Here is a 26,137-nt window from a genome sequence, read left to right on the forward strand (position 1 = left end):
GTATAATTTTCAGATCAAGGGAGGTTATAGTCCCACCACATACACTAACCTGATTGTACTGGATTCAGTGATTTAATAAAATGGAGAATACTGGGATAGTTCAGCCAGTGTGGTGAAAGCACTACAAATTATTTTAAAGGTAACACTGAGAAAAGAAAAAAAGAAAGGTAACACGGAGTCTATGAAAGATTTGGTGGGTGCTCAAATAGCCACCACTATATAATTCAAAAATGTTTCGGTGGGAAAACACCACATTTTATCTGTGTATATTTGGGAGCAGATGTGTGATTAGGGGGTAGAAGCTGTACAGAGACTGGGGACCTTTCCAAAAACTAGAGATTGAAGACCTTTCAAAAAAAAAATTGAAAATTGAATGGATACTTTGTGCAGGTGTAAATATTCTGTCTCTATTTCAGCTGAGGCCAGGAACTCAGGAAGGCTGAGGCAGGAACTCTTTATATGCCCCCCACCCTGACTTTGTGAGCTCCTGAAAGTCTGGAGACCAGCCTTAATTCATTACTCATTTCCCAGCAACCAGCCCAATGCCTGACATGCAAAAAGGACTCCACAGCTGTCAAATTGGTGAGTGAATGGTTAAGTCCACCTTTTACTCCTACAGTCACAGGGAATACAGAACCTTTCAATTATAGCACCTTTAACAGGAAAATTCCCAGGTAGACAGAATTTTAAGTCGGCGTAAGGAATTACTTAAGTATACTGAATACTTATATACAGTGAATTTAGCTGCTCTAGACAAGGTCTCTGCGTGCTGTTGACAAGAACAGGAACGAGGTATCATAATCAGGCACATTGTGGCTGATGCTGAGGGAAGAGGTCCTTTTACCAGGTGGCAACAGTTCTGTGGCTCCTCGGGGGGTCTCCGTCTCCCAGGAGGAGGGTGCGTGGTCGCTCGAGGAGCGGAAGCTGAGCGGCTTCAGAACAACCCTCGCTCCTCTGTTGTCCTGGCACAGAGGGAGCCACGGTGCTCTAGAGAGGCAATCAGGGAGGTGCTGCAAAAGGGCTGGGAACGCTTGCCTTCCTCTTTGGCCTATTATTTTCATCTTCATCATTCCTTACCACCTACTGAAGACATGTGGGGCACAAAGGGCTGTGAAATATCTGTAAATTTATGGAAGAGCACTTGGACCTAGCGTGGACTCAACCATGTTGGCTGTGACTGTGAACCAGAACTGCTTTTACTTATTTGAATGTTGTTTGTGTGTTTGGCAGGGCAGGGAGGAGACAACAGCAGTGTGTTAAAACGTGGCCCATAATTGTGAGATTCTAAAAGGATCAGGTAATCATAATTTATGAACTGATAATCCCAGAGATGGGGGTTTAAGTGTTTGAAGGATTTCTCCAGCACTGAGTGACGGTAGGCAAGTCACTTCCTTTCCTCTAGTGTAGACCTCAGTTTCCTGGTCTGTAAAATGAAGGAATTGACAAAAATGATCTGCATATTTCCGTGTGTGTATATAATTTATGTATTTAAAATATAAACTTCATAGTTTTATTATGTGTAAAATTTAAATGTATATATTACATTTTACACATTTTTATAATTTAAACATATTTTTAAATATATTTAAAACTTAAATATATATTATATTTTACACATTTTTATAATTAAGATATATTTTATAATTTAATATTTTTAATATCATATGTATGTATATATACACACACACAATTTTTTTCAATACCTTCCAGGCCAATGCCACTACCAATTAAGTTGGAGGATACCTGGACTCAGGTAGCCTTTTATGAAGGAGGGCTTGGGGAAATGGACCAGATGCCTTCGGCCACAAAACCATCACCCCTGCCTTTGCCAAAACAGCAGCTCCGCCCCCTCCCTCCAAAACCTTTGCGGCTTCAGCTAGTCTTAGTGCGGTTTGCCCCAGTTCACCTTTCACCGCTTCTCCTCGCCCACGTACCTCCCGCGGGGTCCGAGGCTGAAAGAGAACTCACACTGCTTCCGGGACTCCTGGGGGCCGCGGCCTCCGGTCTCCCCGCGCGCCCCGCATCCCAGGCCTGCGGGCGGCAGAGGCTGCTCGCCGTCGCGGCCCGCCTCGGGCATCGCCACCGCGGTCACCGCCTCCTCCCCCCTCATGCCGCGGGGGTCTTCTTCGCGGCGCGCGGCCGGCTGGCCTTCTCTGCTCCGCCGCAGGCTGCTGGAGAACGCGAGGCGTCTCCGGTTGCCATGGTGACTGTGGATCCTCCCCGCCCCCAGCCGCCCCCAGCCGCCCCCAGCCGCCCCCAGCCGCCCCCAGCCGCCCCCAGCCGCCCCCAGCCGCCCCCAGCCGCCCCCAGTGGGCTTGTGCAGGTGACCCGCGCGCCCAGGAAGGCGCTGGAGTTGGGGAGCTGCAATTACTTACTGACCAAAGCAAAGGACTTTCTTTCCATTTATCTCTCGTTTGTTTGTGACACCAGTTTCGCAAGAGGGGGTTTACTATTCCTTGGTAGGGAAACTGAGATTAAGAAAAGCAGAGGATATTGTCCGAGGTTACACAACTAGAAGTGCCACAGCCGGAATCCGAATTCCGAAAAGTTTGGCCCCAAAGGCTAAAGAATAAATCACCACCTGGAACAAGTAGGGGCGGGAGGAGGGACTGGACAGTGAGTTCAAGGAAAGGTCTCTGGTTTCACGCAGTGCTTTGCTTGTCGTGTCCCGCTCCCTGCTACACTCACATGATCGAATAAATCAATGTTGAGGATTCCCAACTTTTGGATTGTAAGTTGTTGCTGTTGTTATTATTAATAAACAACTCCTGTAGTGTCTAAGCACTTTTGTATTCACAATCTATTTGAATCCATATAAAAACTAATTTTACACATGAGAAAATCAAACTCAGAAAAGTTTAATTTGAATAGCAAATGGGAAAATCTAGGGCTTTATTTGGAGCAAGAGGTTGCTTTTCTTTTGTTTTTGCAGTCTCTTTTTTTGTATAACACTTTGGCCTTATACCATGGATGCAATATCTTATCTGTCTAAGGATATTAATGATACACTTCATTTCCAATGTTACTGTCTTCTTGTATAATTGTTGCTTCCCCCAAGTTACCAGTTCTGGTTTGTTTTGTTCTCTTAGTAGCTTTCCTCTACCTTCAGGTGATCTTTGACTGTTTTGCCCTATCTCGTAGTGGACATATGACTCTGTGCACACAGGTGGGCTTATCAACTGGGGGTTTCACTGATGGGTGATCTGTCTCGGCTGTTCAGTTGGGGAAGCCCTCATGTTGGTATTTTAAGGTCTTATCTCGTGAACTGCTCTGATTCTCCATGGAGTGACTCCTCCGGTCTCCCTGCTGGAGGGAATCAGTCTGGTACCAGCACCCTGGGAAGTGAGGGGGAGAGGAGAACTGAAGGCTTAATATGTAGAATGTAAGTATTCATGAAATTCCTGTTTCAGTATGGTGGTTCTGCCTTCAACTGTGCTTTGTACCTTCCATCCAGAGAGCCTGTTTGACTTCCTTCAGTGAATTACCTCCAATCTTCTGCTGGAGTGGAGGGGGGGGGGGTCATCCATCTAGCTGCTAAGAATGGGGGATCTGAAGGTATAACTGCTTTATTTTTATTGTGATAAAATGTACATAAAATTTACTCTTTTAACCATTTTTAAGTATACAATTCAGTGACATTAAGTACATTCATAGTGTTGTACAGCCATCACCACTATCCATTTCCAGAATTTTTTCATTATTCCAAACAGAAATTGTACCCATTAAACAATAATTCTCAATTTCCCCCTCTCTCTGCCCTCTGGTAACCTCTGTTCTATCTTCTGTCTCTGTGAATTTGACTACTTTAGTACTTAATATAAGTGGAATCATACAATCTTTTCCTTTTGTGTCTGGGTTATTTCATTTAGCATAATGTTTTTAAAGTTCATCCATGTTGTAGCATGAATCAGAATTGCATTCCTTTTTTAAGATTGAATAATATTCCATTGTATGTACATACAGCATTGTGTATATCTGTTCATCTGTTGATGGACGTTTGGGTTGTTTCCACCTTTAGGCAGTTGCAAGTAATGCTGCAATGAACACTGGTGTACAAGTATCAGTTTTGAGTTCCTGCTTTCAGTTCTTTTGAGTATATACCTAGAAATGGAATTACTGGATCATATGGTAGTTCTGTGTTTAATTTTGTGGGGAACCATTAAACTTTTTCAAGTGGCTGCACCACTTTACATTCCCACCAGCAATGCACAAAGGTTCCAATTTCTCTATATCCTTGTCAACACTTGTTACTTTCCTTTTTAAAAATATAACAGCTAGCTATCCTAATGAATGTGAAGTGGTATCTCTTCGTGATTTTGCTTTGCATTTTCCTACTGACTAGTGATTTGAGTATCTTTTCATGTGTTTACGGGTTGTTTGTATATCTTCTTTGGAGAAATGTTTATTCAAGTATTTTATCCATTTTTGAATTGGGTTTTTTGTTGAGTTTTAAGAGTTCTTTGTATATTCTGGATATTAATCCCTTATCAGATATATGATTTATAAATATTTGCTCCCATTTAATGAGTTGCCTTTTCACTTTGTTGATAGTGTCCTTTGATTTTAAAAAAGTTTTAATTTTGATGTAGTCCCATTTATCTATATTTTTCCTTTAATGAGGTGTTTTTTGTGACATATCCAAGAAATCATTGCCAGATCTAATATCATGAAGATTTTTTCCATTTGTTTTCTTCTAAAAGTTTTATAGTTTTAACTCTTACATTTAAGTATTTGATCATTTTAATTTTTGTATTAACATTATAGTGTGATGTAGGAGTCCAACTTCATTCTTTTGCACGTGGATACCCAGTTTTCCCAGAACCATTTATTGAAAAAGGCTATTTTTTCCTCCATTGAATTTTCTTGACACTATTGTCAAAAGTATTCAGTGCTCCATAAATGTGAGGGTTTATTTCTGGATTCAAAATTCTGTTCCATTGATATATATGTTTATCCTTATGCCAGTACCACAAGCTTTCTAGTAAGTTTTGAAATAAAAAAGTGTGAGTTCTCCAACTTTGTTTTTTTTTTTTTCGAGATTGTTTGGCGCTTCTGGCTTCTTTGCATTTCCATATGAATTTTAGGATCAGCTTGTCAATTTTTGTGAAGCAGCTAGCTGGAATTTTGATAGAATTGCATTGAATCTATAGATCAATGTGGGGGGTAGTGCCATCTTAACAATAATAAGTGTTTTGATCCATGAAAATGGGATGTCATTCTGTTTATTTTGTGCTTCTTTAGTTTCTTTCAACAATCTTTTATAGTTCGCAGAGCAAAAGTTTTGTACTTCTTTTGTTAAGTTTATTCCAAAGTACGTTTTTTCTTGTCAATGCTATTATAAATGAAATTGTTTTCTTAATTTAATTTTCAGTTTGCTCATTGATACTATATAAAACTAAAGTTGATTTTTGTATATTGATCTGGTATCCTGGAGCATTGCTGAACTCATTTATTAGTTCTTATAGTTTTTTCCCAGTGGATTCCTTATGATTTCTCATATACAAGATCATATCACCTGCATATAGAGATACTTTTAGTTCTTTTCCAATCTGGATGTCTTTTCTTTTCTTTTCTTGCCTAATTGCCCTGACTAGAATCTGCAGTAAAATGTTTAATAGAAGTGGTGAGAGCAGACATCCTTGTCTTCTTATTATTTTTTTTTTAAAATGTGACCTGTTTTATTTACTAGGGGAGCATTTGAAACTTTGAAAGAGAACATCCATTTTTTTAAAATTAATTTTTATTGGAGTATTGTTGCTTTACAATGTTGTGTTAGCCTCCACTGCACAACAAAATAAATCAGCCATACACATAGAGATATCCCCTCCCTTTTGGACTTCCCTCCCATTTAGGTTACCACAGAGAATTAGGTAGAGTCCCCTGTGCTATACAGTACGTTCCCATCAGTTGTCTATTTTGTACATAGTATCAATACACAGTATATGTGTCAATCCCAGTCTCCCAATTCCTCCCACTCCACCGCTTTCCCCCTTGGTATCCATACATTTGTCCTCTATGTCTGTATTTCTATTTCTGCTTCGCAAATAAGATCATCTACACCATTTTTCTAGATTCCACGTATATGTGTTATTATACAATATTTGCTTTTCTCTTTCTGACTTACTTCACTCTGTATGACACTCTCTAGGTCCATCCACCTCTCTACAAATGACCCAATTTCATTCCTTTTCATGGCTGAGTAATATCCCATTGTATATATGTACCACAGCTCCTTTATCCATTCCTCTGTTGGTGGATCCTTGTCTTATTCTTAACCTTAGAGTGAAAGCACTCAGTCTTTCACCACTAAGTATGATGTTAAGTTTTGGGGTTTTTTTAGATGTCCTTTATCAGGCTGAGGAACTTCCTTTCTATTCCTAGTCTGTTGAGAGTTTTTATCATGAAGTTTAGCTGTAACTCTTTGCTTTGTTATTTTAGTGGTTGCATTAGTGTTTATGGTATACAACTTTAACTTTTCATGGGCTACCTTCAAGAGATATTATACCACTTTAGGCATATTTTAAGAGCATTCCAAGGACTTCCCTGGTGGCACAGTGGTTAAGAATCTGCCTGCCAATGCAGGGGACACGGGTACGATCCCTGGTCCCAGAAGATCCCATGTGCCGTGGAGCAACTAAGCCCATGTGCCACAACTACTGAGCCTGCACACCACAACTACTGAAGCCTGCATGCCTAGAGCCCGTGCTCCACAACAAGAGAAGCCACTGCAGTGAGAAGCCTATGCACTGCAATGAAGAGCAGTCCCCGCTCACCGCAACTAGAGAAAGCCCTCACGCAGCAACAAAGACTCAATGCAGCCAAAAAAAGAAATTCCATTTCTCTCCTTCCAGCCATTATATAACTGTTGACATATATTTTACTTTTAGATATGTTATAAACTCTGTAAAAATTGTTAATATTTTTCTTTAAACAGTCAATTATCTTTTAAAGATAATTTTCCAAATCTGTATCATAATATTTACTTGTAAAATTAATGAGACCATTTAACGTACTTTGACAATCACAAACATTTGCAATTATCTTTTCTATATGACTAATAGTTTTTTTAAACCATCTTAACCATTTTAAAGTGTTGAGTATATTTACATTGCTGTGTAATGGATCTCTAGAACTTTTCATCTTGCAAAACAGAAACTCTATACCCATGGAACACCAGCTCCCTATTTCTCCCTTCCCCCAGACCCTGGCAACAACCATTCTGCTTTCTGTTTCTATGAATTTGAATATTTATTTATTTTTATTATTATTTTTTAATAAATTTATTTATTTTTGGCTGTGTTGGGTCTTCACTGCTGCACACGAGCTTTCTGTAGTTGTGGCGAGCGGGGGCTACTCTTCGTTGCAGTGCATGGGCTTCCCGTTGCAGTGGCTTCTCTTGTTATGGAGCATGGGCTCTAGGCGCGTGGGCTTCAGTAGTTGTGGCACATGGGCTCAGTAGTTGTGGCTCACAGGCTCTAGAGTGCAGGCTCAGTAGTTGTGGTGCACGGGCTTAGTTGCTCCGTGGTATGTGGGATCTTCCCCGGACCAGGGCTTGAACCCGTGTCCCCTGCATTGGCAGGCGGATTCTTAAACCACTGCGCCACCAGGGAAGTCCCTATGAATTTAAATATTTTAGATGTCTCATATGAGTGGACTCATACATAATTTGTCTTTTTGTGATTGGCTTATTTTATTTAGCATAATGTTCTCAAGGTTAATTCCTGTTGTAGCATGTGGTAGGATTTCCTTCTTTTTTAAGGCTTAATAATATTCAATTTTCTGTATATACTACATTTTCTCTATTCATTCATCTGTCAGTGGGCTTTTGGGTTGCTTCCATCTCTTAGCTGGAATGAATAAACATGTTATGGATCCAAGGAAGATACACAGGTAAAAAAAGAATTCATGCTTTTTTTTTGGTTGTTCAAAACTTTTATTTTTTTTTGGAATATTTATATTTATGCTTTTGTCACTATCCACAATGTGGCTTTTAAAAAAGGCCTGAGCCACTTTGCGGTTCTCACCCCAATATAATCATCATCCCCTCATTCTTAGAATTCCTTTTCCCTGTCACTTTGTCTTTGTGTGGCTTGTATAAAATGAGGACCCTGGAAAAGAACACCTCCTGTGAACTTGAGAGTCTAGATGAGCAGTGCCCAGCTCAGTAGGACCAGGGAGGTAAAACTAGCTGGAGAGCAGATAGATACGTTATGATTTGAACCAAGGTATAGTTGTGCGCATGTCTGAAGGGTCGTGCTGACTCACCAGCAGCATAAGGAATATGCAGGTTGACCAGGGTGAGGTAGGATGGTCCACAGGATTGTGTGGATTGTGGGAGGGGGCAGTATATAAAATTCGTGGATTAAACACCTAGCTACTTCCTGAAAATGGCCTAGGTTCTAGAAAACAAAGATCTAGGTGTCTTGATTTTTTTTTAATTTACGGAGATTCAAGACACTAATATGTTCATTCTTACGGTTTACAATGAAAGCAAATGGCTATGGTGATGCAGAGAAGACAGCTGAACTGCACCAGTATATTAAGAGTTTTAAATGAAATTCTGAGTTACCTGACCTTATAAAAATACACATTAATATACTAAATACTGCACAAAGATCTAGGATGGGGGAATATTTAAAAATACATTTCTCTTGGATCAGCACCAAAAATATCATTAGTTTTCTGTACAGCTTGTGACAAGTTTTTCAGTATAGGTAAGTTAAAATGATTTGATAAAAATCACAAACACCACGGAAATCATTAAAGATATATCCAATCAACTTCCAAATACATTTTGACATCAAGGTCAGGCAATTCACTTGGAAGGATATTATCGTGATATTACCACTGAATTACTGTCCTAAGACTTTTGATGTCAACTTTGTATGATGGGGACATTTCACATCTCACACAAAGGAGGCACTGGGACTTAGAAACTTAAGAAAATTATTAGAACCATTAAGACTGAGGTGAAGAATTTGTGCAGCCTTCCACAATTTCAAAGAGGTAGTGATACATGCTTGTCCTCCTGGCGATGTCAAATGCAGTTTCCTCCAGGTTGTTCTTCAGACCTGCTTTGATGTAGCGGTTCATCAGGAGGAGTTCAAGGGTATCTTTGCTGTCTCTGTTCCCAGCAGCTAGATGTAAGGGGGTCAAGAGGCCTTTTGTCTGGGCGTTGATATCTGCATCATGCTGCAGTAAGAAAGAAGCCACTCTGGTGTTATTCCACTTACAGGCACTGTGCAGGGGTGTCCAGCCATCCACAGTCACCGCGTGAACATCTGCCCTGTGTGCAATCAACTCCCGGACCACGTCTAAGTGTCCGCTGTAGGCTGCTCGATGGAGCGGGGTGTACCCATCTTCATCTCGAGTGTTCACGTGGGTGGCCTTTTCTGAAAGCAGTCTTCGCACTGTGGTCAGCTGAGAAGAAAATAGATCTTTTACAATCCCAACTTGAAATGAAACAATAAGCAAAGAAAATTAAACCATCTAGTGTTCGATTTAATTAAGTTAAATAAAAACTTCTTTGTTAGCAGATGACTGTAAAATAAAAAATACGATTTTTTTGGGGGGGGGTGGGGAACTGATTTAACAATGAACAAGTCAGTGTTAACTATAAACTGTTGATTCTAAGAGCATGATTCTCTGAATACCAAACCATACATTTATTCCTGGTCCAATGAAGGCTTATTGTATAAAAGCTATAGTCCTAGATGAATAATACAGGCTAGAATTGTATTATTATTTTATATTTCATCTGCGAAGAAAACATAGTAATGGAACAGACTGATCTTTCTGTAGTAGGATTACCACACCAATATACATACTGTATAAAACTTTAAAAAATACCTACTGTATAGCACAGGGAACTCTACTCAATATTCTGTGATAACCTAAATGAGAAAAGAATCTAAAAAAGAATATATGTGTAACTGAATCACTCTGCTGTACATCTGAAACCAACACAACGTTGTAAATCAACTACACTCCAATTAAAAAAAAAACTTCTTTTAACAGTAGAATACAATGGTAACAAGGAAGTCGAGATTAAGGAGCGCAATTCCTTCTAACTAAAACAACCTCAGATACATGTTTTCAGGAAGTGATTTTCAGTTTGGTCTGAGGACCTCTGGTGGGATGCAGTCTGCTCTTGGCTTAAAAAGTTATCCAAAAATATAAGACCATTTATTAGTTTATTAACACAGACATGGGGGAACTTAGTAAAACAAGATACAAACGGCTAAGTGGGAAGAACAGACTTTGGCTGTTAAGCAGGGTCATCCTACTTGGACGATTCTGGGCAAATTAATGTTCCTGAATCTCAACTTCTTAATCTGTAAAAGGGAAGAATATGACGTATCTTATAGGGATATATGACGATTAAATCAATAACGTAGTAAGGCACATGGTATAGTTGGTATTTAATAAATGTTAATTCCCATCCTCTCTTTACTAAATACTTGTCTTTAGGATGACCCTAATGACTTAATATAAATGATTTAAAGATACAGATGATTGCTTGCTCTCTTTATAATTATTCTTAAAGCTCCCCAAAATACCCATGTGACACTTTGTAGCTTACTATGTGTTTTCACATACATTGCCTCTGTATAAAACCCCGTATGAAAGAGGCAGGTATTATGGTGGCCATTTTTACAGATAAGAAAATAGAGGTTCAGAAACAGTAGGCTTTGCCCAAAGTTACAGACTAAAGCAAGATTCAGTACAGGTCTTCTGGCTTCCAATCTAATACGTTTCCTACTAAATTAAGGTTTCCTCTTTAACTGTTCTTTTTATTTTTACCCGATTTTTTTCAGCAGCCCAAAGAAGCAATTTGCTTGGATCTTTTTCCATTTTTTTTTCTTGCAATTGATACCACTCTTCAGTTTTTTCATCTTGCTCTTCATCTTCATCAGAATTCCCTACCCAGAGACTTTGGGTGCCAGTGGGAATAAGGTGTCCGTGTGTTTCTAATAATTCAAGTTGGTTAAAGTGTTCAGAAAAGTCCAAGGAGTTCTCTGGGTCTGGTTTTCCATCATCATTTACTTTCTCTTTTTCCATTTTTACTACTATTCTAAATACAAAGCATTTCAAATGCCAGAGTATAAATAATCTTTCCAGAGATGAATTATGTCTGCTTTATTTTATTCATCAAGATCTGAAACACAAACACAAAAATTAGGAGCAAAATGGTTATTGAGGCTTTATCAATAGCATAGATAAGTCTTGCAAATATACACAAATAAACCCTGTCTAAACTTTTTTGGTGTTTATTAATACCCTTCACATTCATTAAATATTGGAACTGATAGATTTCAGTTATCTTTATTTTTAATATTGTTTTTCTACTAAGTCAGTGGTTATAACACTATTTTGAATCTATTGGTTCACATACTACATTGTATTATGCTAACAGTGATTAATGCTTGAAGCTTTTAAATTATAACTAATAAAGATAACCACATTCACGATTTTTATAGACTAGACACACAGAAGTTATAAAGCAGGAGCAAAAATTTTTAGTTCCTAAAAAATTACTTCCAAGAATCAGAGATTCTTAGAGATGGAATAGCCCCCAAAGGACATGTGTCCCAATCTCTCATCAATGCAGATATCTTTATCATGACATCTGTAATAATCAACCTACTTCTACTTTAACAATTTCAGGCTTAGGAAAATTCACTGCTTTAAAAAGTAGTCCTATTCATTGACAGATAACTATAGTTCTTAGTTGGGTTCTTGTTTTGAAACCGAACTTTGGTTGTCATTTACTCCTTCATTCAACAAAGATGAATAGAATGCCTGGTATGTGCCAGTCTCTGGGTACTGGGATTCAATAATGAACAAGATCCACGTCTTAACCTCAAGAAGCTTCCTGTCTCGTCAGGGAGATTGGCAAAGACAGTGTTTAAGTGCTATAATAAGACCATATCTAGATATGATGAATATACAGGAAGGTCATAATTAACCCAGTCCTCAGGGAGTAGAGAAGGCTTCCTGAAGGAAATGATATTTATTCTGCTAGGCTGCCATAACAATTTATAAACCAATATCAGCTTAAAGAGTTATGCAGCAGATTAAACTTTAACCAATTAAACAAAATGAGAATAATAGATATTTAAAAAATATTTCTCAGCTTCCCAACTATATTTGTCGAAATCTTATCAGTCTTTCATGACTCTTCTCAGATGTTGCGTCCTTCATTGTCTTTCTTGAGCCTCCAAATTACATCTCTCTCTAGTTTCTACTTTTTTTTTGTGCTACATACTGTTTTATTTCACCACTAATTTTGTTCTTGTTTTAGTCTCTTAAAAGACTGTAAGCTTAAGGATAGGGACTATATTTAACTTACATTTATGTCCCACTTATATAAAGCAAACATTAAGAAATATTTGTAGAATTAAACAGAATTAAAGCCCTATCACTTGATTTTGCTTGGAATGGATTCCGAGAAATTTGAGAGTTAGTCGTGTACCCCTAAGATACTGATTTCTTTCTACCTAATTTTCACGAGCTTTAATTGATACAATCCTAATGCATCAGTAGATTTTATTACTACTGCCAAGTGCATTAAAGTCAAGTTTAAATTTATCACGCATGACCAGTACCTTCTCTGGACCTGTTACTTTGTTGCACAATGAAAGGACTGTACTAAAGGATTTCCAAAGACTGTCCAACTTTACAGAGTCAATCGAGAGACCCTATCAGAAAGGCTGTATGTTCTAATATTTTCACTTTCCTCAAACTATTCTCTGAACCTTGCAATACAAAAGTGATCACAAATCTACTCATTAAACACTTTATTAAATACCTTACTGTATAGTTCACTTGTCATTTGTATCAACCACAGTAACATTATAGCACAGATCTTATACCCCCCTTTCCTTTTCATAAAAACTTTCTATAATTTAAATTTACTGTTCCAGGTACAATAAATTACATATAAAAATTTCTTAATGGATTTAATTTAAAAAGTCAACCCCAGGTGCATCTCCCTGATTCAGGGCTTAAAAAGCCGATCAAGATACCTACTTGATGATACTCCACCAAGAAGAACTAGGGTATGTTTTTTAAAGATCACATTCCATAAGAGATCTAAACTATGTTAACTCTTAACAATTCAGTGACAGGTGGGGCCGTAAACCCCATTTTACAAGTGAAGGCGCTGAGGTTCTGATAGATTAATACAACTTTCAATAGAACTAAAAGCCCAAATTTTCTAATTCAAAAGTTTCACATTGTTTTTTAATGTACTCTATTTTACTGCTGTCAGCACAAAGCAATGCAGATGTGCTGAACCCGAGATCCAGGCAGACAATAAGGGGACGCAGGGAAAGTCTTGTAAACTGGAGTCCGAATGCTCAATCTCTGGGGAGTGGAGGTGAGGGAGAAGACCACCAGTCCCGGCCCTCCAGCACAGGCTGGTCACTTCACAGGCCCAGGAGTCGCGTCTGCGGCCTTCCGAACTTCTACGAGCGAAGAAGCCGCTCCAGCCCTACTTAGGACCCACGACACGGCCCGATTTGCAGGGCTCGTCAGGGGTCGACAGGGGACCCGCCCCTTTGGGCCCAGGAGTTCTTAGGTGGCGCCAGGCGACCAGGAAGCGTGGCCCCGGACGAGAAAGACCTACCCACCTTAGAGAGGGGAAAATCGCCGCCGGAAAGCTCGCTTCCGGGGTTCGTCCCCCGGGCTACTCAGGATTGGCTCCTGTATGAGGGCGGGTCCTCGCTGCAACTTTTCCTGCTACCTTACGGCAGTCGGCAGCCAATGAGAGGAGTTGAAGCGCCTACGTCATTTATGAGGTATCGCGAGAGAAGGAGGTGCTTTTTCTCTCCCGCTTAATTCAGGTTTATGGCCAAGCTGCTTCTCAGGCGGTGCTGTTGCTTTTCTTCTCAAGAATCTCCCTCCTTCTTACCGGGTAAAAGACAGCCTCGGGTTCCAGGGTGGGGCTTTGGAGAGTCCAGATGTGGGGTAGTTTAGGAGTCGCTTTCTGTATCTGCAGGATCGCGAGCGGAAGCCCAGAGAGGATTGACTCTGGGCCGGGTAGGCTCGGGAGGAGCCTGGGAGGTTTCCGCGTTCTGGTTTCTGAGGGTTCGGTGGTGCGGGGCTGCTGAGGCTTAGAATCCCCACCGAACCAGGAATCCGGACGTGGGAGGGGTCGTTCCGCGGTGGCAGCCGCTCCTCCCAAAAGATCCTGGCCATTTTCCTTAAACCACGTGTTTCTGCTTATTTACACTAGCTTTAAACGTGGACCCCCTATCTTTTCAAAACAAGCCCATTCCTTAAAAAAAAAATTTGTGTTTAAGCAGGAAATACGGGGTCGCCTCATGCTCCAGAGTAGCCCATGCATGCAACTTAAACATTTCTGCACATCCAGAGTTCGTGTGCTAAACCAGAACTATTGGGTGTGACCCTTTTTGCCCATTCATTTAACAAGCATTAGCTTCCCATGGGGCATAGAAAGGGAAACAGGAGAGGAGCGTAATCATAATGGTGTAAGTAGAGTGTCACTGGAGATATGTTTTTCTGTTTTGTTTTGTAAGCTCTGAAAATAAAAGTATAGTAGGTGCTTAATTGAAAATGAGACACTTCCAAAATTGCCAGTCTGCTTTTTAAAAATGTGTTTTAAATAATATAATTTTGTTTTAGAATTTGGAATCGAGTGAGTTTTCTGACGTGTTTGAGCACAGGACCCAGGGGTACTTCGAGAGAGAAGTGGTCCTGGAGGAGCTGGACTGATCATAGAAATGAGTCCTGCAGATGCTCTGTAAGCACCTGTCTTCCGAAGTCGTCTTTGTTGCTTTGGGTTTCTACAGTCTATCAACTATGATCACCATAAAAGAAAACTTATTTAATAAATTATGAGTAAATAAAGACCTTGCCTCTGAATACAAGTGTTAGTCATCAAAATGAATATTTGGAATGGTTAACATTTCATGCTATATGTTTATTAACTAAAGATAATATGCAGCTATAGATTGGGGTTTTGCAGTAGGTTGGCATATTGCTATATAAGTTTATGTTCTTATGTTTTGTCTTAAACTATTGAAGCTATAAATATGCTTGAACTAAGTCTTACTAGCTAATGCAAGTCTTTTTTTTTTCTTAATTTAGTTTTGGCTGCGTTGGGTCTTCATTGTTGCGGCGGGCTTTCTCTACCTGCGGCGAGCGGGGTTGCGGTGTGCAGGCTTCTCATTGCGGTGGCTTCTCTTGTTGCAGAGCTCGGGGCTCTAGGCGCACGGGCTTAGTTGCTCCGCAGCATGTGGGACCTTCCCGGACCAGGGATCAAACCCGTGTTCCCTGCATTGGCAGGGGGATTCTTAATCACTGAGCCACCAGGGAGGTCCTACTGCAAGTCTTTTAAAGCAGATTTTTAAAGAAGTAAATTGCTTTAGTACTGAGTAAATTGCAAATGAATCTGACTAAAATGAAAATAAATAAAAGGACTAGAAAAAGTTATGTGGAAAAAGCTTCAAACTTGGAATATTTCACCCTTGTTTTAATTTCTTTTTATCTATCTGTCTGTCTATCTGTCTATCTATCTATCTAATCTATCTAGGCTGCACTGGGTCTTCGTGGCAGCGCGCCGGGTCTTCCTTGCAGTGCACGGGCTTCTCTAGTTGCGGGCTCTAGAGCGCGTGGGTTTAGTAGTTCCGGTATGCGGGCTTAGTTGCGGCATGTGAGGTCTTAGTTCCCCAACCAGGGATTGAAGCCGGGCCCCCTGCATTGGAAGCGTAGAGTCTTAACGACTGGACTACCAGAGAAGTCCCCTTAATTTCTTAATTAGCATTGTGTAACCTTGGACAAGTTAGCAAGCCTCTAAACTTTGTCTCCATTTCTTCATTTGTATAATTGGATTACAAATGACTCTCAGGGCTTCCCTGGTGGTGGCGCAGTGGTTAGGAATCCGCCTGCCAATGCAAGGGACACGGGTTCGAGCCCTGGTTGGGGAAGATCCCACATGCCACCGAGCAACTAAGCCCGTGCGCCACAACTACTGAGCCTGTGCTCTAGAGCCCGTGAGCCACAACTCCTGAGTGCACGTGCCACAACTACTGAAGCCCACGCGCCCGTGCACCGCAACAAAGAGTAGTCCCTGCTCTCCGCAACTAGAGAAAGCTGGCGCACAGCAACGAAGACCCAACGTAGCCAAAAAAAAAAAAAAGACTCTCAGATTAATTCTCATATTTAAGTGAGAGACCTCAAGGGAAAATACCTTACAAATTGCTATGGAAGTCTGGGTAGTAATGTGATCCGAAAGTATTCTGACTTACCTGTATGTATATAGCAATCAGAACTGTTCATATCATTTTGAAGTTTATGAAGAGAAATCTTTTCTGGAAAATTCTCTTATGTATAAAGATTTGAATTTTGGAGATATATATATAAATTTTTTTGAAGTTCGTATGGTTTAGTGAAAACAGCCTGAGTGTTAATAACGGGTTTTAGTTCCATTTCTACCATTTTGTTTCATGATAAATCAGTTAATTTCTCTGTATATAGCTTTCTAGTTTTTCAGAGATAACAATACTTAACCTGTTTACGTGTGGGAGTTGAGATGAGATCAGGGATACCAAAATATTTTAAAGACAATTAAAAGTTATATTAAGTTTAAGAGAGAATTAATAACTATCACATTACTGCTTCACATGAAAGTACTTTTGAATACTACCAAATTTAAATGGCATTGTAAATTAGTTTTGTTACTTGGCTAAAGTCATTAGTGAAAAACTAACTTTGTATGGAGAGCAAACCTCTTCAGGGGCCTGGATGTAAGTTACTAGTTTATTAGGATAAAAATCTACTTATAAAGTAAGGAGAAGGGCTTTTAAAATTAACCAGTTAATTCTAATTTTCCTGGGAAAATGCAAAGTAGATAAATAGCAAGTTTAGATACTGAGATCAAATCCTCTTGGATTTTTGCTGTAGAACAGAGCAGGAAAACAACCAAGCTTTCAAATTCAGGTTACATATCAGTTTATGAAACTGGTTGTAATGAGGTTATACATTTCTAAAGCAGTTACAGAACCTTTTAAAAATGTGTGTACATTTGTTCTGCTTTGTATTAGTGGTAAGAAAACTGTGACATTAATGGTCTGTTGAATGCTTCAAATTTTTGGACCTCGTTTAGGGCTAGAAAAATGATTTTACGTCATAACTGCTATTATTTTATAGATTTAGGTTTCAGTTTGCTTGAACATCCTTTTAATGAATTATATTGACATGTTTCTTCTTTTTAAATACAGCGATGATGAAAATACATTTAAAATCTTAGTTGCAACAGATATTCATCTGGGATTTATGGAAAAAGATGCCGTCAGAGGAAATGATACGTTTGTAACACTTGATGAAATTTTAAGACTTGCCCAGGAAAATGATGTGAGTTTAGTTTGCATTTTTGCGATTTCTACCAAGTTCCCTTACTCAACTTGCTCTTTTTTTTTTTTTTTTTTTTTGCGGTACGCGGGCCTCTCACTGCTGTGGCCTCTCCCGTTGCGGAGCACAGGCTCAGCGGCCATGGCTCACGGGCCCAGCCGCTCCGCGGCATGTGGGATCCTCCCGTACCGGGGCACGAACGCGTGTGCCCTGCATCGGCAGGCAGACTCTCAACCACTGCGCCACCAGGGAAGCCCCACTCAACTTGCTCTTTTTCCTTTTAAAGATAGAGGTTTGTTTTATAGGCCCATGTCTTCACACTGCCTGCTTAAATATCTGTATACTGAAAGCCCAAAGCAGAATTTGTGTGCTTTATTCCCTGAATTCAAGTAGGAGCTACTTTTGTAAATAGTCTGTAAAAATTTACAAATATTTACCGTGTTTACTGAGTGCAGTATCCTGTGGCAGTTTCTATTTGAAATGTAAAGATGACTGTCATAGTTTCTGCTTTCAAAGAACATGCAGCAAGCAAGTCAGTATGTGAGATACGATAAATGTCAAAGATGCTCAGATGCAAGAGCCGTAAGAGTATAAACAGCATTTCCTGGGAGTTTGGAGGTAGAAGAGATCACATTTAGATGAGGATAGCAAGATGAGGTGAATGAAGTGGCATTTAACTTGGGCTTAGAAGGATGGTAGGCTTTTAATGAGTGAAGAGCAAAGAGAGTGTACACCTCCCGTGAAGCAGTAGGAAGGGCACAAAGGCGAGATGATTGGTCCATTAGGGGTACAGCAGCTGTTTGGCTCACTGGTAGGTCGCGAGTTAGAAAGCGCGCTGAAAGACTAGAAATGTGGTTTGAGCTGCATCAAGAGCTTCAAATACCAGATTGAGGAGTTTGTACCCCATTTAACAGAAAGTCTTCTGCCAACAGAGTACAGCATGAAGGCAAGATAAGTTGGAGGCTTTTTAAAAGTGGCGCCATGGGATGGAAAAGAGGAAATGAATGCAGGAGATAAAGAGAGGATTTGGATACTTTGATTGGTTAGTCAGTCGTAGGGGGTGGGGATGAGGGAGAAGGGGATGACGGTGACTCTGGAGTGTATTATGTTTGGGTGGATGGTGGTACCAATAATAGAAGTAGGTTTTAAATAAGGAAGATTTCTTCCTTATTTTCATACTTCCTTATAACATCCTTCCTAATGTGGGAAGGTGATGAATTCTGATTGAGACCATTTGAGTTGGAGATTCCAATAGGACATTCAAGGAAACATTCCAGCAGACAGTTGAAATGTCCATCTCGAGCCCAAAAGACAGCTGGGGAATAAACATAAATTCTGGGGACTTGCAAACTTCAACCTTGACTTTTCCTCAGAGTTCTCTTCAGTTTTTCTGCAAGTCCTTTGGTTCTTATTCCCAAATGGATACAAGTGGAACCTCTCTACTATTTTCTACCTTCATGTCTGTAAACTTAGTCCAAAACTTGTCATATTTTGCTGGACTGCAGTAGCTCCCCTTAGGTTTTTTTACTTCCATTCTTTCCTACAGTATTCAGCATAGCAGCCAAAGTGAACTTCCAAAAACCATGTCAGATCATGTCACTCTGCTGCTTATAATCTAAGTGGCCTTCCACTGAATCTAGAATAAAAATTAAACTACAAGGTTCAGTGTGATCTGGCCCCTGCCAGGAGACTTCATCTCCTTCCACTCTGCCTGGTTGGTTTGTGCTTCATCCATACAGAGATGTTTGTTCTACTCTGGTACCTCTGCATGTGTGGTTCTCTTCCTGCTCAGAGCACCTTGATCTTGCCAGGGTTGACTTCTCAGTTCTCAATTCAAGTTTTACCTTTTTTGGGGAGGTCTTACCTGATGTCTCAACACTCTTATCACATTACTCATTTATTTTTTTTATAGCACCATCTGAAATAATTTATTGAATTATTTACGTATGTATTATCTTCTCCACTAGAAGGTGAACTCCATGAGAATGAAAAATCTTTTTTGTTTGCTCATGTGTATCCTAGTACCTAGAAAGGATCTGGCAAGCAGTAGGTACTCTTTTTTTTTTTTTTTTTTTGCGGTACGCGGGCCTCTCACTGTTGCGGCCTCTCCCGTAGCGGAGCACAGGCTCCGGACGCGCAGGCTCAGCGGCCATGGTTCACGGGCCCAGCCGCTCCGCGGCATGTGGGATCATCACGGACCGGGGCACGAACCCGTGTCCCCTGCATTGACAGGCGGACTCTCCACCACTGAGCCACCAGGGCAGCCCAGTAAGCACTCTTATAAATGTGTCTCCTTTTACCCTGAGGGCAGAGAAATTTGGAGTCAAAGAATGTCTGTTTCCTGCCAGAGAATCCTCTGTCCTTTCTTTTCCAACTCTTAGGTGCTGAAGTATTTCTTTCCCTGAGCAGGAGCTTTTTTTTTTCTTCTTTACCTTGTCCTTTCCTTCCCTTGCATTTCCTCCTGTTTCCCCTCCCTGCATCCTTTAATCTTAACTGCCCCCTCCCACCTACAGCCCCATACTGGTACTTCCAAATGCATGTTTACTTCCCCCCATCATTTGTGTTTATTATTTCTTCTTATTGAAATCTAAGTTCTTCCGGATTTTTAAGTCCTCTATTTTGTGGGTCTGTGCCATCTAACCAGCCTTATTTCTACTCTCTAGTTCTTTGGAATCTTTTTTTTTTTTTTTAACTTTTATGTTGAAACAATATCAATCTTACATAAACATTACAAGAATAGTACAAATAATTCCTTACCCTTCACCGAGATTTTCCTACACTTTACTACATTTGATTTATCCTCTCTCTTCATAAACACACACACACACTTTTTCTGAACCATTTGAGAGTAAATTACATATGTAACCACAGTGCACTTATCAAAACCGGGGAGTTATGTTGATTCAGTACGATCATGTAATTCTAAGATGCCAGTTGTCTCGACAAAGTCTGTCATAGCAGTTTGGGGGCAGGTCAGTGGTGTCCAGTTGCCAATCCAGGATTACATTTTGCATTTAGTTGTCACGTCTCTTTAGTCTCTTGTAATCTGGGATGTTTCCTCTGTCTGCCTTGTCTTTCATGAACCTGACATTTTTGAAGAGTCCAGGGTAGTTACTTTTGCAGAATATTCCTCAGTTGGAGATGTCTGACGTTTCCTCATGAGTAGATTCACTTTGGGCAGAAATACCAGAGAAGCAAGTTGTGTTCTCAGTGATCCCTGGAGTCACAAACCAGTTTTTAAAAACATTAAAAAAATTTTTTTGTTGTTTGTGGTAAAATACACATACCATAAAACTTACCATCCTAACCATTTTTAAGGGTACAGTTGAGTAGTGTTAAGCACATTTGCATGGTTGAGTGACCAACCGCCAGAACTCTTCTCGTCTGGTAAAAGTGAAACTATATCATTGAAACAACTATTTCTCTTTCCCCTCCCCTGTAAAAATGTTTGTTTGCTTTGTTGTTTTTTCTATGCCTTGGATTATGATCATTTTCTCCCTTTACTCAAATCATGTTTAGTTTTGAAGACCTGGCTTAAATCCCACATTTTTATTGAAGTCTCTCTGACTGTTGTCAGGGCAGAAATCTTTTCCTTATTTCCTTCTAAGTTCCCTGGCTGGTCTAATAATTAAGTTGACGTAAGACAGATTAACAGGGTAAAAATAAATTTCATATGTATGGGAGCCCCACAAAAGTATGAGACTCCTCAGCAGTGAAGTAATTGAGGCTTATCTGCCATCCTGAGCTAAGGAGAAGGGGAAAGGAGTCTGGGGCTTTAAAGGGGAGGAAGGCAATGCACAGGAAGATGAGACGAGCACATGTTTGGTAAAAAGGTGTTTGCCATGCCATGCGATGTCTTTCTGATATCAGAAATTGTCTCTGGTAATAGCTCTCTTCCTGGTACATGCCCCCATCCAGATTCTTTTAGGCAGTTTAGAGAGAGGTAAAAAAGCTTTTCCTGACTCTGCTGGGTCTTAATTGCCTTCAGCTCAAAACAGTCCACATTGCCACAGTGGGTCCATTTTGTGGTGACATATCCTGCTGCCCTCACTACTGTAGCCCATGACGATCTGTATTGCTGGGTTCTTTTGTATAATTAAGAACTTAATCAACTTTCTTTAAGTAGATTGTACACTTTTGAAAGTGTGTTGGACTTTCTTTCTGTGTGATTTCCCTTCTCTCTGGTTGTTCCTGAATGTTCTTCCTCGAAATCTCATTTATCCTTCATGGTGCAACTCAGATGCCACCATGTTAGCCCATTCTTCCCAGACGTTGTCCTCAGGTGAATTTCCTCCTCTCAGTTGGAATGAATTGTAATGTCATCTCTACTCCTGGTTTGTTTATATATCTGTTCTAGTGCGTGTCAGAGTCTGACTTACGTTTAGATGCTTAGCAGTTTGTCTCTCCCGTTAGATTTTGAACATACTTAGGACAGGGATCGTATTTTATTTATCACACTCAGTATAGGGTATGGCACGCTGTCTGTATTTAATGAGGGCAAGGACATGATATATTTTGTAGATTGCTATTTCCTTAGCTGCCAGTGCCTGTAGGGACTCTAAATAATTGTTGAATGAATCAAGTGAATAATTTGGATTGAATCTGCTATCCCTTCCATAGGTTTTATTAAAGTGCTAAGTTTATGTTTGATTTGGATAACTTTAAAAAAAGAAGTATGATCACTTTGGGTAGTGTGAATTAGAAACTTGGTGTAGTAATCTGAAGATGGCCTTTTTGAAGGTGGTCTAGGAACCTAAGCTGAAGTCATATTAATAACCAGATTGAAAGGCCCTTTAACTAAACAAAATATGAAGCTTTAAATCTCCACACATAATTGTATCTTTTACAAGATTTTTTTTCTATCTCTTTGCGCTATAGTTTTAAAAATTTTATCTATAAAGCATACTAATTTTCATACTATTTTCTGTTGATTAGGTGGATTTCATTTTGTTAGGGGGTGATCTTTTTCATGAAAATAAACCCTCAAGAAAAACAATACATAACTGCCTCGAGTTATTAAGAAAATATTGCATGGGGGATCGTCCTGTACAGTTTGAAATTATCAGCGATCAGTCAGTCAACTTCGGTTTTAGTAAGTAAGTATATTTAAATGCTTAAATGAATGTTTCCTTATGATATTTAATATTACATGTATGTATAATATAATATTTTCTGTATAAGACACATGAACATGGTAATAATTGGCCATTTTACCTTCACTATAAGCTATTTCCTTGGTAAATGTAGTTCTTTGAATTTTCTGTACATTGTTGTATTAAATTCTATTTCCCTAATTAATAGTGAGATGAGTAACTTTCAAATTTTTTTTGTACATTTGGTATCTCTTCTGTTCATATCCTTTGTCCATTTTAAAAATTGGGATATTTTTGTCTTTTCCTGTTGAATTTGCAGGAGTTATTTCTAGATATTAAGCCTTTGCTAGGCATGTATTTTTTCTCAATCAGTGGATTGAGACTTTGTTTACAGGGCCTTTTGATGACAGAAATATTTAATTTTGATGTTCATAGTCAAACACGTTATTTTTTTTCTTTAATATTTGTGCTTTGGGGACTTATTTACAATATCCACCTAGAACCCCATGTCATAAAGGTACTCTGTTTTTTCTTAAACATTGTACAGGATACCACATTGCATTTAGTTGAAATGGTCTCAAAATCTCCTTTCGCCTATGCCAGACTTTTCCAGGCAGACACTGACACTTTTGAAGTGTACTGGTCAGATATTTTGTAGAATGTCTCTCAACTTGGGTTCTTCTCATGATTAGACTAGGGTTATTGGTTTGGGGGAAAGAATACTCTTTATAGGTGAAGTGCCCTTCTCAGTATGTAAGGAGTACATGCTATCAACATGGCCTGCACTGGTGAGGTTAACCTTGGTCACTTGGTTAAGATGGTGTCTTACAGGTTTCTCCACTGTCAAGTTACTATTTTTCCCTTTCCATATACTGTTTGTTAGAAGAGAGTAGCTAAGTCCAGCCCACACTGAAGAGAGGGTGTTACGTTTCACTTCCTGGAGAGAGCAAAGAGTATCAAAGAATTTATGGGCGTGTTAAAACCACTACAGTAATTAGTAAATATTTTAGGGGAGGCTATGCAACTATTCTGTTTCTCTTTAAAGTTTGTCCAATCATTTTAGCATTCGTCAGTGGCTCTTGCCTACAGCAGTTTTAACTGTGGTGTCCTAATGGTGATTTTCTAAACATTTCCCACATACTTTCCGCATTTATTAATTGGAATAGTTCTGTAAAGATTTGTCCCTTGTCCCCCATTTGTTTATTTATTCAGTCGTCTACATCAACAGGAATTTATTCAATTGTTTATATAAGTATGAACTCATTTTTTTTCCTTTGGATTGTAATTTAATACTATTATAATCTATTTTGTTGCTCAAATAAATTGTTCCAGCTTTAGCCTTCGGGCACTCTTTCAGACCACCTCTTGGGTCCTTTCAACATGGCGTCATCTTTTCTCCCCCCTTTTTGGCTCTGTAAGATGCTCCAGGCTAATTTTGTATTTTCTTTTCCCTAGCTTTTTAGACTCATCCATTTCTTCAAGGAGTCTTGGTTCCTTTTGGAAGCTAGAATCTGGATGCTAGGCATGCACATGGCTATTGTCTTGTCACTGCTTCTAGGCTCTCTCAGTGCACAGAGCTTAAATACACACACACACACACACACACACACACACACACACACGTATACATGGAAATATGGAAAAAAAATATATATATATAAAGTAACCCCTGAAAACAGACATAGCTATATTTATTTCTTACCTATTTGTATATATATATTTTAAAAATGAGTTTATATTGGGAGGTAAATTTTTGGGGATTTTTTTATGTAAGAAAATGGCTATTTTTAACTTCGGATTGATAATTTGGCTGAGTATAGAATTGGATTTTAAAAGATTCTTGTAATTTTTAACATATGTCCTTGTTTTTAAGAATTCTGATCAGTCTTTACCCGTCTTCTATTCAAATCTAAAACTTTATTATTTTTAAACTGCTTCACCCACCCCATAGATGTGTTTACCTATTTCTTTACTTACTATTGCTGTTTCTTATGTTTCATTCCTTTTGTCTAGATTCAGTTTCCTTTCCGAAGTACAGTTTTTAGTAGTTTTTCACTGCCTGTCAGTAAACTTTTATTTTTTGGTGCTTTTGAGGAGTCTTGCTATCATTTTAGTTGCTGGAAAAGCAGTATAACATAGTGCTTAAAAGCATGGATTCTGATATAAGACTGTCTGAGGTCAAATCCTGGATCTGCCCTACCTTAGTTTCATTATTATAAGATGGGAAAAGAATAGTGCTAATCTTACAGAAATGTTGTTAGGAATAGTTGAGTTAATAAGAAAATTGCTTAGAATAGTAGCTGGCATAAAGAAAACACTCAGGTAACAATTAAGTTTTTCTCATTGCCCTTAGCATTTTGCAGTCTTACTGTGACATATTTAGTTGTGGATTTAGTTCTATTTATACTGTTTGGGCTACATGCGTTTCAAACTAAGAATTTTTTTTGCAGCAATTTTGGAAAATTCTTATCCAGTATGTTTTCTGTTTCCTATTCTTTTTCTTCCTGAAAATTATTTATATTTTACCCACTTTTTAATATTCCCTATAACTTTATCTCTTTGTACTATATTTTGGATAATTTTCCCTCTGGTTTACTAGTTCATGTAAAAAATAGACCAAAAAAAAAAAAAAAGATAGGGGAACTCTGAGAAAAGAAGACTACTAAGTAGTGACTAGCTCAATTCAATCCCTATCAAAATTCCAATGGCATTTTTCACAAAAATAGAACAACCAACAGGTACATGAAAAGGTGCTCAACATCACTAATCATCAGGGAAATGCATATCAAAACCACAATGAGATATCAACTCACACCTGTTAGGATGTCTGTCATCAAAAAGATAAGGGAGAACAAGTGTTGGAGAGGGTGTGGAGAAAAGGGAACCCTTGTGCACTGTTGGCGGGAATGTAAATTTGTGCAGCCACTATGGAGAACACTGTGGAGGTTCCCCCCCAAATTAAAGATAGAATTATTACGTGATCCAGCAATCCTACCTCTGGGTGTATATCCAAAGGAAGTGAAAGTGGGATCTCAAAGAGATAATCTGCACTCCCACATTCATTGCAGCATTATTCACAGTGGCCAAGATATGGCAACAACAGAAGTGTCCATCAGTGGAAGAAGGGATAAAGTTGTGATATATGTGTGTGTGTGTGTGTGTGTGTGTGCGCAGATATCTGCACACACACACAGCCGTGTATATATATATATATTCAGCCATGAGAAAGGACATCCTTTCATTTGCGACAACATGGATGGACCTTGAGGGCTTTATGCTAAGTAAAATAAGTCAGACAAAGAGACAAATACTGTGTGATATCACTTATACAGTATATGGAATCTGAAAAAGCTGAACTCATATAAATGGAGACTAGAATGGTGGTTACCAGGAGCAGGGAGTTGGGGGAAAGGGGAGATGTTGATCAAAAAAATATATAATTTTCAGTTTAAAAATGAATAAGTTCTCAGGATCTAATGTACAGCATAGTGGTTATAGTTAGTAATATTGTATTTTATACTTGAAAGTTTCTAAGAGAGTAGATCTTAAATATTCTCATTACGAAAAAGAAATGGCAGTTACGTGACATGATGCAGCTGTTAAGCTAGGTGTGTGTGAAGCTTAAAGTGGTGAGTAAGCTATAGTGGTTATCATTTTGCAAAATATGA

The 26,137-nt window shown here is 39.1% G+C and overlaps 3 protein-coding genes across 7 annotated transcripts in view; 1 reads left to right on the top strand and 2 right to left on the bottom strand.

Moving 5' to 3' along the window:
* Window positions 1-1,209: 1,209 nt before the first annotated feature.
* Window positions 1,210-2,403, bottom strand: C8H11orf97 (chromosome 8 C11orf97 homolog). The gene is made up of 3 exons (XM_073808300.1): window positions 2,380-2,403; window positions 1,969-2,171; window positions 1,210-1,423 (listed from the first exon to the last, which is right to left on the bottom strand). Exons 2-3 carry the CDS (start codon window positions 2,108-2,110, stop codon window positions 1,302-1,304), a joined length of 264 nt encoding a protein of 87 aa, XP_073664401.1. The 5' UTR covers window positions 2,111-2,171; window positions 2,380-2,403; the 3' UTR covers window positions 1,210-1,301.
* A 5,506-nt stretch (window positions 2,404-7,909) lies between these two features.
* ANKRD49 (ankyrin repeat domain 49) lies at window positions 7,910-13,772 on the bottom strand. 2 transcript variants are annotated; one of them, XM_004319918.4, is made up of 3 exons: window positions 13,635-13,772; window positions 10,804-11,158; window positions 7,910-9,420 (listed from the first exon to the last, which is right to left on the bottom strand). In XM_004319918.4, the coding sequence occupies exons 2-3, from the start codon at window positions 11,059-11,061 to the stop codon at window positions 8,959-8,961; spliced, it is 720 nt and encodes a 239-aa protein (XP_004319966.1). In that variant the 5' UTR covers window positions 11,062-11,158; window positions 13,635-13,772; the 3' UTR covers window positions 7,910-8,958. The 2 variants fall into 2 exon arrangements, with proteins under 2 accessions (XP_004319966.1, XP_019779324.1); XM_019923765.3 differs by lacking the exon at window positions 13,635-13,772 and adding an exon at window positions 13,033-13,592.
* Window positions 13,773-13,805: 33 nt separating this feature from the next.
* MRE11 (MRE11 homolog, double strand break repair nuclease) overlaps window positions 13,806-26,137 on the top strand; it is a 64,779-nt gene continuing 52,447 nt past the window's right edge. For 3 of the 4 annotated variants that reach the window (XM_019923763.3, XM_019923764.3, XM_073808302.1), the window contains exons 1-4: window positions 13,806-13,918; window positions 14,650-14,767; window positions 17,247-17,379; window positions 22,312-22,472. In XM_019923763.3, the coding sequence (XP_019779322.1) occupies window positions 14,748-14,767; window positions 17,247-17,379; window positions 22,312-22,472 (314 nt within the window). In that variant the 5' untranslated portion in view covers window positions 13,806-13,918; window positions 14,650-14,747. The remainder of the gene's footprint in view (window positions 13,919-14,649; window positions 14,768-17,246; window positions 17,380-22,311; window positions 22,473-26,137) is intronic. The other variant, XM_073808301.1, reaches the window with a different exon arrangement.

This window comes from Tursiops truncatus, chromosome 8 (genome assembly GCF_011762595.2).
Source record: "Tursiops truncatus isolate mTurTru1 chromosome 8, mTurTru1.mat.Y, whole genome shotgun sequence".
Taxonomy (NCBI): domain Eukaryota; kingdom Metazoa; phylum Chordata; class Mammalia; order Artiodactyla; family Delphinidae; genus Tursiops; species Tursiops truncatus.